Source organism: Halichoerus grypus, chromosome 14 (genome assembly GCF_964656455.1).
Source record: "Halichoerus grypus chromosome 14, mHalGry1.hap1.1, whole genome shotgun sequence".
Classification (NCBI taxonomy): Eukaryota; Metazoa; Chordata; class Mammalia; order Carnivora; family Phocidae; genus Halichoerus; species Halichoerus grypus.
In genome coordinates this window covers 17,378,098-17,392,496 of record NC_135725.1, presented here as the reverse complement: position 1 = coordinate 17,392,496, position 14,399 = coordinate 17,378,098, and the positions used below count along the sequence as shown (strand labels likewise).

Genomic DNA, 14,399 nt, shown 5'->3' with positions numbered 1-14,399 from the left:
GTTTTAAAAACTAAGTTCTGTGATTTGTTACACAGCAATAGCTAACCGATACATAAGAACCAGATACAATTAGTTTGCAGTTAAGGCGAGTTACAGTGATCCACTCATGGGCACAGTAAGTGAAGCAATGGGGATCTGCATCCAGGTTGGCGGATTTGAAGTTCTAGCTCTCATCCTGTCCTCTTACTCCTGACAGATAAACTTGAGGTGTGTAACCGATTCCCCATCCCTTTGGTTAAGGGAAAATCAACTACTTAATAGGAAGCTCTGAAACACTTTACTTGTTCCAAGAGAAATTGTTCATCCACCACGGCACCCACACCATTCTGCCTTGAATTTTAGCCGTTTCTCCATGGAGAGAAGTTCATGGAAGGTTGGAATAGAGGGTCTTCTTCTGATAGTGCTCGTAAATAGCAGAAGGGTGGGGACAGGATGCCAGGTCAGTCCCACAGACACCATCGACCCGCCTAAAGGTTTGGAAGTTCTGCTCTACCACTTTCAGGCTGGGTGATTTTAGGCAAGTTGTCTAAATTTCAGGAGCTACCGATTCCTCGCTCTGAAAACAACCAATATTCATATACACACTTTTGTTCACACTACATTACAAACATACTCAAAGTATTGAGCACATTTGCCTGGCACACAGGAAGTGCTCCGTAAAAATGTGACCTATTTGAGTTATCAAAAACACCCAACATTTTAAATGCTCAAGCAAAAGCTCTTCCCTCAACCTTTTCTCATACTGAAAGGAAATTTCCAAAGAAACAGTAATGGTTCTTGGGGGTAGAGATCTTGCTCTACAGGCTGGCCAGCATGCTAATGTCATGGCCATGGTGCCTACCAGATCCCAGGCTGCCCTTCTGGAGTGAGGAGAGGGTCAGGGAAAGCTGCCCTACATGTCTACCATCCAGTGGGACAGGTGCAAACAGCGGTCTGGCTCTTTCTTCCAAGAAGAAATGTAAAGCAAGGAGGAACACAGGTGGAGAGGGACTTCGCTTCCATCCTATCTCTTAATCCCATTACACACTCTTACCATTTTGTCAGCCTGGACAAAGCTCCTTGGGTCCTGCCAACACTCATTCTAATGCCTTCCCATGAGGTACACCCTTCCTTGGTTTTAGAGCTAAGGAGCTGTCAAGTGTCTTACTGTCCCCTCAGGTGATTTCTACTCAAAGGCTATTTAGAGTCCCACCTCCCCTTGAACTTAGCTTTATAGCGCGCACTCTCTCTCTCTCTTTTTGTTACGCCTTAAAGAGTTTTCTATGTAAAATTCTCTCTGGGTCCAAAATGTTTCCACAACCTTCCACTTCTGGGTAAGGCTGAGAAAAGGGAAACTGGGGGAGAAGCCAGCCACTTTCACCCATCTCAAAATAAGCACAAATTTCTGGCATTGTGAGGTGCTAGGTCAGCTTCTCTGGGGGATATGAGAGACCCCATGCCTCGCCCATGTAACAGGAGTATGATTAAAATATTGACAGAAACAAAGAGCCAAGGGAAGGATGCCATGTGTAGCAGAGACACAGGGCCGTGGACAGAAGAGGAAGGAAAGAGCTGATAGGTGAGGACAAGGGAGACTTGAAGCAGCGGGCCTCAGGCATGGGTCCTGAAGAATGGGCGAGTATCCCCTAAGGGGGGTGGGGAAGGGCAGGAAGAGCCCCTCCCCCTACACCGGGCAGAAGGAATGAAAGGGAAAGCTTAAGACAGGTTTACACAATGCTATGGATTTGCAGGGAAGCAGAGAAAGGGCTGCAAAAAATAAAATAGATTAGGGGAAAAACCCCTGGCAATAATGAGCAATAAAGGCTTCCAAAAAAGATAAAAGTATCTTTGTAGATTACAGAGCAAACTGGAGACACGGGGATTTCATGAAGAAGAATAAGTGACATAGTTCTCCAGGATCCTAAAACCCTCAGACTAGAGAAACAGATTTGCAAAGGAGGCAATATCAAGCGGACAGGTGGAAAGCTCTTCCCCACACTTAAATCCCCTCACTGCAAGTTTTTGCTTGAACCACTGAACACTCACTGTCCAATTACTTTTGTCCTTAGTTTAAAAAATTATTTTCCCTAGTTTTTTTAAAACGATTACCTCAGGTGAGCAGGCACATATTAGATGACAAAAGTCAGGAATCTGTTACTTACCGGCAGGCTCATTGTAGTAATTTCCAAGAGCCAGTATCCACTACCCAGACTGGTTTCAAGGCGGAGGAAATGGGTATCAGAGAGGAACAGGATTATTGATAGGTCTCAGGGTGTCTGTCTGCGCCTCAGTGTATTTTTCTATCCTCTGGCTCAGATTTAGAAAGCCACACAGAGTAAGCCCTCAAACAGAAATTCTCTAAGTCCCAAATCCCTTTTCTTTTTCCTTAGAACCAAAGAACTAAGTTCCAAAAAGAGTCAGAAAACAGCACAGGCCATCAGGCATGGTGGGTCCCTGCTCACTGCTTCTGTGTCCTCCCAGGCCCCAAAGACGTCTCCTGCACAACACCGCCCCAGGCCAGGCCTCCTCACCATATACCACATGCTTGGCCACTTGGGATCGTTGAAGTAAGTTGGCTGGGCACGACTGAAGTCATAATCCCTCTTTGTCCGTTTTTTTACCACTTGCTGTTGGATCCACTCCACCTGCCAAGAAGAAGGACATTTGGTGAGTGTTCAAGTTCCACCAGGGTTAGCACAACATAAATGACGGTCAGAGGCAGGTCCCGTCCTGAGCCAATGTTGTTCAAGTCACAGACTTCGAGCCGGCAACTCGACGCTGAGTCACGGGCTCCGAGTCTCTGGAAACATAGTTCTCCCTTATTTTCAATGCAGGTCAGCATTCTAGTCCTTAATGGACAGGTCATCCCCATCTCTCAACAACATGCTAACTTTTTAGCTTCTTTGGAACGCCTATTTTACTCACAATTTTTTGCAAATTGATCGTGTTCATTTTTACACTCATGTTTTTCGCCCTTACCTTCTATCAAGAGTCAGTATACTTTTTCTATAAAGGTCCAGGTCATAAATATTTTAGGCTTTGCAGGTCATAGGATCTCTGCTGCAACTCCTCCTCCTGATGTCATCCACCACAGACGTACATAAATGACTGGGTGGGACTGTGTCCCAGTAAAACTTCATGTAGAGAAACAAGTAGCAGCCTGGATGTGGCCCACGGGCCACAGTTTATGACCCTTGCCTTATACTACACATCACATTTTTTTTTTTTAATGCTCTGGGCTTAACACAGCAAATTTTAAAATTATCCTGGGATCAAATGCTCTAGGATCACATTTTTTTTTTTTTTTTTAAAGAAATGGCTTTCTACAATTTTAAGATTTTATTTATTGTCAGGAGAGAGAGAGAGCACAAGCAGGGGGAGCAGCAGGGGCAGAGGGAGAGGGAGAAGCAGGCTCCTAGCCGAGCAGGGAGCCTGACACAGGGCTCGATCCCAGGACCCTGGGATCATAACCTGAGCTGAAGGCAGACGCTTAACGGACTGAGTCACCCAGCTGCCCCAAACATGTTCTATGTTGACCGGTACGTCTGAAATGCAGTATCAGCCCTGGTGGCATTCTATAATTTGTTCCTAAGCTCTCCTGTGTTCGATCTCTCCTGCTAGGTCAGCCTCAATACTCTAAAATGTTCTGTTCTACCATTTATCCCTACTCTCCACAAAGGGATTAAAAATTGAGGGAAATCTCTAGGGGAAGTCCACTAGAGATTCCATATCCATCCATTCAGTAAAAATCTCCAAACCACTTCTGCCTACTTGATTAAAGATCGCTGGAGGGGAAGGGCTACCCAGGTACTGATTAACGAGCTCAAAATGCACTGCTATACACAAGGTACTAAGGCCAAAAGCCAAACCAATAAATTTCTCTGATTCTCGTATCGGGAAATATATTCAACAAGACTATTGGTGTGCAAGATGAATTTGAAGAGTGAATTCCCTAGTTATAGCACTAACAAGGCAAATGGAATTTCACAGCCTCCTAAATAAATACAAACTCCATTTATGATTAGGATCACAGATAAGCATCATCTATGTGCCTTCTGTGACAGGTAATTTAGGCAAAATTATCAGTACGGCAAAAAAGCCAATAAATGAAAAATAATATTCTAGAATGAAAGGTGTTTCTGCTCCTGTTTTAATTAATGTAAACTAAGTGACTCTCTGGCCCTGAATCATTCTGCACCCCACCACCCCCAACACACGTACCTGTGCACGCGGGGGAAAAGGGTTTGTGTATCTTTCTATGATCTACTGGACAACGGTTGTCAGGGAAGCTAAAAAGGATCTTGTTTTTTTTCTTTGACTGCTCTTTAGAAATCACATCGAAACTAACGTGGCAGTAACAATGTGTGTAAATTTTTTTTAAGGAAGAGGGTAATTTTTAAGTGATCGGGTTTCTAAAAATACAGGGGAAAAATCAATTTCCTTCTCAATCAAAGTAGAGCAGTAAGCATGGGCCTGCATGTGCTTTTTCTATTTCCAGGAAACATTTTAATCTCTTCATTTCAAATAATCTTGCTAAGGAAGGAGTTTCATTCGCCCACTTGTTCATTCAATGAGCATTAAGTGTCTATTCTGCACCAGACACTGTGCTGGGAATATAAAGATGAGCAAAAATAGTCTTTGGCTTTGAAGGACTTACATTTTACCAAGAAAGATTTAGCAAGTATTCCACAATTCTCCACTTCATAAAAATGTAGTTATCACCATGAATGACACCTATCACTCTATTAGAGCATTTGTGAAAATTTTGACTATGCCGATTATCTACGTGCAATCCTTACATTGCTGTGTGAGGCGTATCCCAGTTAAGTGTCTATTTAACTCATACATGTTTGCACGCTTGGTAAAAGAAGGCTGCAGATCAGTTTAGATGGAACTCTTTCCAAACTAATCTTATATTGGCAGGGACTTTTCCTAACAGAGCCTCCATCAATTCTAAATTGCCACCTATATGTGTACGTAAACCAGAAAGTGTCAAACCCCCCAGTGTTGTCTCAAACAGACTGCTGGAAAGCAGAGCAATTCTACACTGGGGTGGGGGTGCATCGCTGTGTATCACTGTTTCTACGACAACACCGTAAGTCTGCTCTTCCCCTGAGCACACACGAACACACAGACAGACAAATGTGGGATAAGTATGCGAGAAAACCAAGTGACAGCCATTTTCCTAGATGAACTGCAGGTACAAAAATAGAACAAAATATCTTATGGAACAGCATCCCTTCTGTAATTTTACCAAACAAAAGTGCTTAGTTATAGGCTTGGTGGCTGGAAGGTGGCACTGTAAGCTGGCATCTAGATTCGACTACAAGTCACTCTGTCTGATCACAGGGCTGAAATAGTCAAGAGAAGTACAGTGGGTTGGTTTTTGTTTCTTGTTTTTTTGTTTTTTTTTTTAGTGTCAGATATCATGTATTTTGTCTTGGTCCTTTATGAGTATGAGTATATAGCCCCACATTTTTTGGAAAGTGGGAAAAGCACCTCTTGGATCGGAAGATTTCTATGACTGGAAAGACCAGATTTATATTTTTAAGCCATTATCCATATGTCTATCCTTGAGCCCTTTAAGAAAAAGCTCAGAGGTAATGCATTACACAGATTTCCCTTTTTGCCAAGAAGCCCCAATGCATAGAAAAGATGCTTAGAAATTCATTTTCATAAAACTAGGGCCAGCCCAGGAAAAAAGGAAAACTGTGTGCTTTCCCTCACTGGTTTAACTTCTGAAGGTTCTATTTCTTATATATTAAGGAACTACAGTGAATCCAGACTATAAAAACCACAGGACCTTTGAAGTCATCGGTGTATCCTCCATTAATTTCAACTTATGTGCGCTCCATGGTTTTAAGGACACTCCAATACAGCTCCCCTCCCAATCGGGTCCAAGCTAACAGTGGGCATCCACCTCACCAGAATCTTTGTTGAAAGATGTTCTCTTTCATCAGATTTCACGTGTCAAGCAAAGCACATTAAATGATCATTCTGGGAAACCTACCTCCCCCAACCATCTCAGTTGAACTCCTATCCCATTATTTTGCAATTTAACAACTTTCTGAAATAGGATAAAAAAGTTATATGAATACATATTATGGAAGTTATTATATAAATATACTTGGAAAACAAATTATGATAGCACAAAGAAAACAAATACTGCATGGCATCACTTATATGTGGACTCTTTTAAAACAAAACAAAACAAAAAGCCAGACTTGTAGAAACAGTAGAAAAGTGGTTGCCAGAGCTTGAGGGGTGGGAGAAACAGAGGCAGATTGGTAAAAGGGTACAAACATTCAACCGGAAGATGAGTAATGTCTCAGGATCTAATGTATGACTGAAGATCGAATGTAATGGTGATGATAGTTGATAACACTGTATCATATAATTGAAATCTGCTAAGTAGAACCTAAATGTTCTCACCAAAAAAAAAATTTGTATATTATATACACACAGACATATATGTATATATAAATATATATATATATATAAACATACACACACACATATATGGTGATGAATGTCAATTAACTAGCAGGAAATCCTTACATTTTATATATATATATATAAAATCATATATATAATCACTACAATGTACACTTTAAATATCCTACAATTTTCAATGTTGATTATGCCTCAATAAAGCTGAAATTTAAAAAAAAATTAAAGGTCTCACTTTAAAAATGTGTCTCACAGTAGGGAGGAATTAGCCCTTTAGATATTAAAATATATTAAAACGAATGATTAAAACATATACCGGTAGCAAATGTCAACAGATTTTAATGGAATGGAAAGTCAAGAAATTGACCCCAAATATATGAAAATACAGTATATGATAAGGGTGCTATCCTAAATCATGTGGGGAAAAACAGATTACTTCATAAGTGATGTTGAAACAACAGCCAACTGGGGAAAAAAATAAAATAAAATTGAAATCATGCTAACATCTTACCTCAGGACTAATTCCAAATGAATGATATTTAAATGTAAAAGTAAACAAATAAAACCATAAAAGTACCCTGAGAAATATGGGAGGTTTAAAAAAATCATCTTAGAGTGCAAAATGTTTGTCCAAGTACAATGTAAATCAAAAAAGTGATTTAGAAAAAGTGATACATTTAACAACGTAAAAAAGTAAATAAGGTATGGCAAAAAAAAAAACTTCAAAAGCAAGGCAGACGACAAACAGGAAATGTTTCCAGCTCCTACTACAGACAAAAGGTGATTTCCCTAATATATGAAGAGTTTCCACAATCAATAAGAGAAAAATGCAGTAGGAACACAGGCAAAGGACAGGAATACAGTAATCTCTGAAAAGACAAACAGGGAAAGATTCCAGCCCCTACTACAGACAAAAGGCTATTTCTGTCATATATAAAGAGTTTCTGCAATCAGGAACACAAAAATTCAGTAGGAAAACAAGCAAAGGATAGGAGTATAGTAATCTCTGAAAAGATAAAGTTTCTTAAACATATAAAAATATGCCTAACTTCATGCAGATGAAGACAAAAGTAAATGAAAGCCACACCAAGATAATCTCTTTTTCACCTTCAGATATAAACAATATAAAGAGATAACATCCTATTAGTGAGGGCATGATATGACAATCATTCTCGCATAATGATGATGGGAATGTAAATCTGTCCAGCTCTTTGGACTGTAATTGGACAATATCTTAAAAAATTCTACAAGAAGTCATTCTACTTTTAGGAATTTATCCTACATATTTATTTACACACGTAAATATGCAAGGCTATTTACTAAAGCACTGTTAGTAATAACTGCAAGTTGTAAACAACCTGAATGTATACTGATAGGGATTAATAATGACAACGCAATACAATGGAGTACAACACAACCATAAAAGGGAATGTAACTTACTAAATTATGTACAGAGAACCGTCTCCATGATACAACTTAAAATAAAATGAAAAGAAAGACACAGTCTATAAAGAACACTATGATCCCTACATTTCTCCGATTACACACAAAACCCCTTGAGATACAGGAGGGAAAACTTTACTACATGCCCTTTAATACTTCGTTACCTTTGAACTACATGAATATGTTACCCATACAAACAATTTAAAATTTCTTTTAAGTTAATATGTTCCATTGAGGGCAACTCTCTCGGATCCCCTCCCTCTTCAGGAGCTTTGTATTATCACTCAATAAACTTTTTTTTGAGGGGGGGTGGGCAGCAAAGCAAAGTTCTATTGGTTGATTACTATCACATAGTCCAATGATCTCAAATGTGACCGAATGTGTGAATTACAACATGTTTTTTTGAAGAAATGAGAAAAATAGTATATAAAAAACATCTTAGATGGCTTTGTATAATGTTTTAATATGGTGAGTATTGAGAAAATGTGGATAACAAAAAGAAGTGGTTAGAATTTGGGGAAATTGGTTTATACTGTTAGCTTTCCCACCAGCCACCTGTGTGACCTTGCAAAATCTTCGTGGGCTCTTTTATCTGTAAAATGAGAGAAGACAGACAAAATATGCCCTCTAGTCTCCTTCTAGCTTTGAAATTTTATCTATATATTCTATTCTCTGATTTGACTGGGAATAAAGTTTGTGCTAGAAGCAATAGAGGTACATAGGTGCTCCAGTTGATAAATGATCTTAAGTCATTCCATGAAGATGTGAGATTAATATTTAGAAAGGAGTGTAGTAAATTATAGTATTCCTTTCATGAGCTGATGAAGCAGTTGCCAGGAAATAAAATATGTAGGATTCCATAGTTTGTATCCTTTTTTGAGTACCATTGACAAAATGGGGGGGGGGGAAGATACAGATTTCTCCCCTCCTTCTTCTTCTCTGACTTTGAGAACAAAATACACAGAGCTGCCTTGATTAAAATATATATACATATATCAGTTAAGTGCATGATGGCTGTGTACTTGTCAATGAAGACAATTTAGTACTGACAAGTCACTCCCAAACCCTAAAATCTGAAGCTAACATATTCCAAAAGTTTTCTAAAACTCTGATCCAGAAAATAGAGTTAACCAGGGAAAGAATCAAAGAATCCAGTAAAAGTATGTGTTTAGATCGAGGGTATTGTGGTCTTTAAACCTTACCCCAGTTAGTAACTAACTGGTAATGAGCAAGTTACTCAATATTGACATTGGTATTTCATTCGAGCCATGCTTTAAAAAGGAAAAAAAAAAAGAAATTGTTTGGAGTCTGCTTATTTCAGATAGCTACTTGGGAACAAAATAAGCATTACTGTTTATTTGATGGAGGATTTTACTTGATGTGCTTGAGGTAGGCACTTTGAATCCTATTTAATGACTGCAAACATCAGAGGCTTATATTAGAGAACCATCTAGCCAGAAATACGAGGAATCACACCATTTTTGGAAGGTCATTGAGAAGAAAGTTGTGAAATAAATACTGCGTGTGCAATCAGAACAGTGTAATCGAAGACAATACAGGCCCAAGTGAAAAACTTTAACTGCTGTTAACATTTTCTAATTAGTTGGCTTTCTCCAACAGAACAAAACTTTTAGAAGTGGGTCATCAATTTCACCACCCTCTTTGTTCAGTGGAAAACTCATACCATTATTGGTCTAACCGCATTCCTTACTTTCAGGGAATTCCAGTCCTATTTCGCCCCTTAAATGATTCCACTAACATGTGCATGCTTCTAAACATCTAATTTCCATAATGTGTTCCGAGTTTTTTTTTCTCCTCACTTCTGATAAGATGACATGTGAAAGGAAAATATAAATGTTGCATACAATTAAAGCAGTAAAATTTACTCCCACCCTCAAGGCACTTTCTTTGTCTATTTACTCCAAAACTGTTATATAAAGTATCTACTATGCAGTGGGCACTGTTCTGGATGCTACAGGATGGCACTGAACAAAATAACCAATTTCCCACCTTCAGGCAGTTTCCATTCCAATGAAAGGTAGACCATAAGCATGTAAATAAATAAAAGATTATGTAACAGACTTTCATAGCACAAAAAGTAACATACGGTGATGGAGATTGTGAAGGAGGGGGGATACTACAGGTAAGGTGGTCAAGAAAGACCTCTTTAATAGAATTCTGAGTAATAAGGACCCAGCCATATAAATGTCTCAAAAGAAGTATTACAGGCAACATGAGTCATTAACGAAAAAGACCTGGAAGGACCAGATGTCTGTATTTTTGTCTACAGCTCATCCATAGGCCACAGATGCCTAAGGCAATCCCTCAGGGCCTAGGGCTGGGTATACCAGTAGTGCCTTGCACCCTCCAGTGGATAAAGAAGGAGGCTCTCACACATCATGGAAGCTGATTCCCAGACATCTGGTCAACTAGTTCTGGGCTCCTGGGTGCCAAAAATATGATCTGGAAGTGACACAGATTCAAGGTGGGCATGTCCCCAAAGACCCACCACCTTCTCAGCTGATGGGAACAAACTCAGCTGAAAGAAGGCTAAACAAGGTCCTCGGTAGGGGACCCTCTTGCCCATATCTATGGGTGGTACCCTTGTGATGCTCATCACTATAAACTGGTCTAATAAGGGGCTTTAAGGCAAATTCTGACCTTTCAGTTGTACAGTAAAAATCACAAGTTCAATGTCATCTAAATAGCAGAGAAACTATTAAATCATTTCTAGGGCAGAAAGGGTCCCAAGTACAAAGCATTCAAGTACAAGGGAAGGGGAAGAAAGTGCTATTTAGTATAGGAGCAGGTTTAGAACATTATACTAGGTAGCAGAAGACATAGTGACTTAAGCCGGTGACTTCAGACATTATCAATGACTCACCACTGCAACTCTGTGAAAAAGGGTATCAGTAGCTGTTGGACAAATCTTGCAAAACAATTTAACATTGAAGTAGGCTACATTAAAAACAAAGTAATTATTTCTGGGGCTCTATGTAGAAATATCTAGTGTGTTCTTTATATATGCAGCTGTACTAGCCTATGCCACAGATAGTTAGTGCAGAGTCCTGAGACGGGAAGACACGCCACCTGAGTTCTTGGTAGACCACCAATCATTAGCCTCGCCACTCTGGGCAAATCACATAAATGCTGGCATTCTATATTTTCGTACGTAAAATGTTGTAAAATTGTTGGGAGACTCAAAACAGAATGTGTTCTACAAATGGAGGCCCTGCAGGACTTAGTACTTTGTATTCTGACTGCATGTTTCCTCCCACCTCCTTGGGAGAAAAAGGAACTAGGTCTTAGTATCCCTAGTACCAAGGGCAATGTTTAGCAGTAGGCCCCCCATAAATAGTTGGAGCAGTAGGCCCCCCATAAATAGTTGGAGATGGATGGACAATATTTTTACATTGCATTAATACATTTTTTTCAGTAGGTGTATCTAAGTTTTCTAGTTATTTAAAAAAATAGCAGGAAATTTTAAACTGGAGAGAGTACAAAAAAGGGTATCTGTTTAATCCTACCCAGTATAATAGGATATTTTGTTTTTCAACAACAGTAAGATGGGAGCACGAGGATGATTATGCTACCAGGAATGAAGAGAATGTTAAGGTATTAATGAAGGATGTGTTCTTTCTGTATATAATTCTATATATTTTTCTTTTAAATTTTATTTTATTATGTTATGCTAGTCACCATACAATTCTATATATTTTTAATGTATCATGGAACCCTTCTTGGTTTGACGACCATACACGCCCCCAACTTGGAATCTACTGCTCTATAGATTTTGATCTTTTGAGATGGGATCATTTCCCCCACCTCCCCAGTCTAAATCTCAGAAGCAACAAAAAACAGTATCCACAGTTAACACGGATAAACACAAAATAATTAAGTAGTTGTTGACAAAGGTTGAGAACCTGGAACATTACTGTGGATACCAGTTGTCATTCAATAACCTGCAAGAGCCAAAGATTAAGTCGATGGATCCCACAGTGCTAGTGATACTTTCTCCCAGAGATAAAGAACATCTCCCACATTTTGGTGGTCAAGGACTAGTCCATAATCAAAGCACACAGCAGACAAAGTGTGATCTTACAACCATTTATGGGGGCGCCTGGGTGGTTCAATTGGTTAAGCGTTCAACTCTTGATTTCAGCTCAGGTCATGATCTCAGGGGCATGAGATCGAGCCCCAGTTTGGGCTCCATGCTCCGCATAGCGTCTGCTTGAGATTCTCTCTCTCTCTCTCTCTCTCTCCCCCCGCCTGGCCCCCGTCCCCACACACATTGGCTCACTTTCTCTCTAATAAATAAATAAATATAATATTTAAAAGCATTTATGGAGGGAAAAATATGAAGATCAAGGCAAGGACTAGAGACCAACTCAAAGTTAAGTGAGAAAAGGTGCCAACTGATAAGAAAATATTAGGACCTATTTCTTTAAAGAAAGCTTATTTTTAAACATTTAAATTTAAGGCTTTGCCCATCCTGGTCACTAGTAATAATACCCATCAGCAAAAGTTTCTTGCCGACTTTCAATGCCAGTATATTATTTTTGTTTTACCTTTACCTTTCTAGGAAAGCTAATCTCAGAAGATTTCAGATTCATTTCCCCCATTGATGTGTTACTCTTTAAACATTCTTAAAATCCCTTGAAGGCAAGATACTTATATTTGTCTCAATGCATTTGTTTCTTGAGACAAGTTTAATTTGCCCTCTCAAAGAAAAAAAAAAAAGCTTCCTATTCCTAGTCATGCCAAAATGCTTTCTAATGGGTAAAACAGAATTCAATTTGTTTAAAAAGAAAAAAGTGTGTGTGTATGTATGCCCAGATACACCTAGCACGTGGTAACGTGAATTCATTAGAGTACTGTTGAATGGCACGATTATATCAAAAGAATCTTGCATTTTCTAACTTGGATTTCAGTTTCTTGTATTTTAAACTTTAGGACAATTAATTTAAGCAACAAGAGGAAATCTGAAAACAATTCTGATTGCTTAAAAGTATTAAAAGGAACTAGAACTCTAAAGTATCTAAAATTAATCCTACTTGTCTGAAAGCCACCTGGGGTTAAATTCACACTTTTGATTAAATGCAATCTTAATTCAGGGATTAAACTGGGACAGCACATAATTCCCACCAGCTTCACTCTGGGATCAAGATTATCACTGCCCTAAAAATACAGTGGCATGACTTCATTCTATATGTATTTGTTTTTTGAATAATCATCCTCGAAGCAATTTGAAAGCCTAGGCAATGGAATAAAACCTATTCAACATGACAACTTACATCTCATTCTGTCCTTAGTACACCTGAAGTTGGAGACATCTGAAAGAGGGACAATTTTACCTGAAAACCAAGTGTTAATCACTTGACGGATTTTGGTTCTCTTTGACCAATCCTGCAACTCTGTGTATCAATCATTCATGATATTCCCAGACCCACATTTGCAAAGACTGGATGCCCTTGCCTATCAAATGAATACAAAGATGAGCATTATTTTGTACAGAGTGGAGAAATTGTTCGATTCAGCTGAGATTAATGGAAAAAAAAAAAAAAGAGGCAAATTCTGGCAAAGGAAAGGGAGTCATTCTCATTATTTCTCCATGCAGAGGACATGGGGTGATCTCAAAAGTATGTCAGCATCTTGCTTCTTCATTCCATGGCTCATAAACAATGATCATGAAAGTTCTATTCATACGGGGAGAAATACTCTTCCCTAGTGACTAATTCAGCTCCACTGCACAGGCTGTCTTATTCTCCGAGCTATTTAAATATAAATAACAATGGCATTTGTTTCTAAATTTCCATGGACCCTACTGCTACGATTTGGATCACAGTGGAAAGACCGTTGTAGGGGGTGGGAGGGTGAGTCCCCTAACTTCACCATCGGGTACCCGAAGTTTTCATTTCATCCACTGAATTCTTTTTTTCATTTCATCCACTGAATTCTTTTTTTCAGTGTGAGGCCTTCTCAATATTCTGGTAGCTTTCGATTTTTAATCTTTCTCTTTAAATCTCTTCATTGTCAAGATTTCAAATCTCAGAAATCAAGAAAGTACCAATTGTTATGTTGGCGAGCTCTAGCTATGAATCAAATGGGGGGCTGGATTAAAAGTCAATGTCTTTTTTTCTTCTTGCTGCTAGAAGATAAATACACAATTTTAGGGGCAAATGCGTGAAGTCTGCATAAGTGCTCTACGTTCTCTTGAGGTTCATCTACATTTTTTAAACCTAAATTGAGCTCAAAATTCTGTAAGTAAGTAGTATGAAGTCACCGGTGGGGAGAAGTCTAGATGAAGACCCCCACGGTGGGCCCCCCGAACAGCAGAGAGAAATGAGAAAGGTCCATCTTTGGAGTGGGTTTCTATTATATTCCCTTTTTTTTTTCCGGAACTCTAACCTTATACTTGGCAGGGAGGGCAGGGGTGTTTTGCAACGAAAACACTGGAATTGTGGCAGCTCTTAAACACCATCATCACCCTCTGAAATATTTAGCAAACAGCTACTTTGGTCAGGGTG

At 39.1% G+C, this 14,399-nt stretch overlaps 1 protein-coding gene across 4 annotated transcripts in view; it reads right to left on the bottom strand.

Annotated features, from left to right (window-relative positions):
* Positions 1-14,399, bottom strand: part of PCSK5 (proprotein convertase subtilisin/kexin type 5) — a 456,302-nt gene that overhangs the window by 367,473 nt on the left and 74,430 nt on the right. For all 4 annotated transcript variants that reach the window (XR_013443967.1, XM_078062229.1, XM_036103195.2 and 1 more), the window contains exon 3: positions 2,511-2,624. Coding sequence is in view for 3 of the 4 variants with exons in the window: in XM_078062229.1 (XP_077918355.1) it covers positions 2,511-2,624 (114 nt within the window). In the remaining variant the exon portion in view is untranslated. The remainder of the gene's footprint in view (positions 1-2,510; positions 2,625-14,399) is intronic.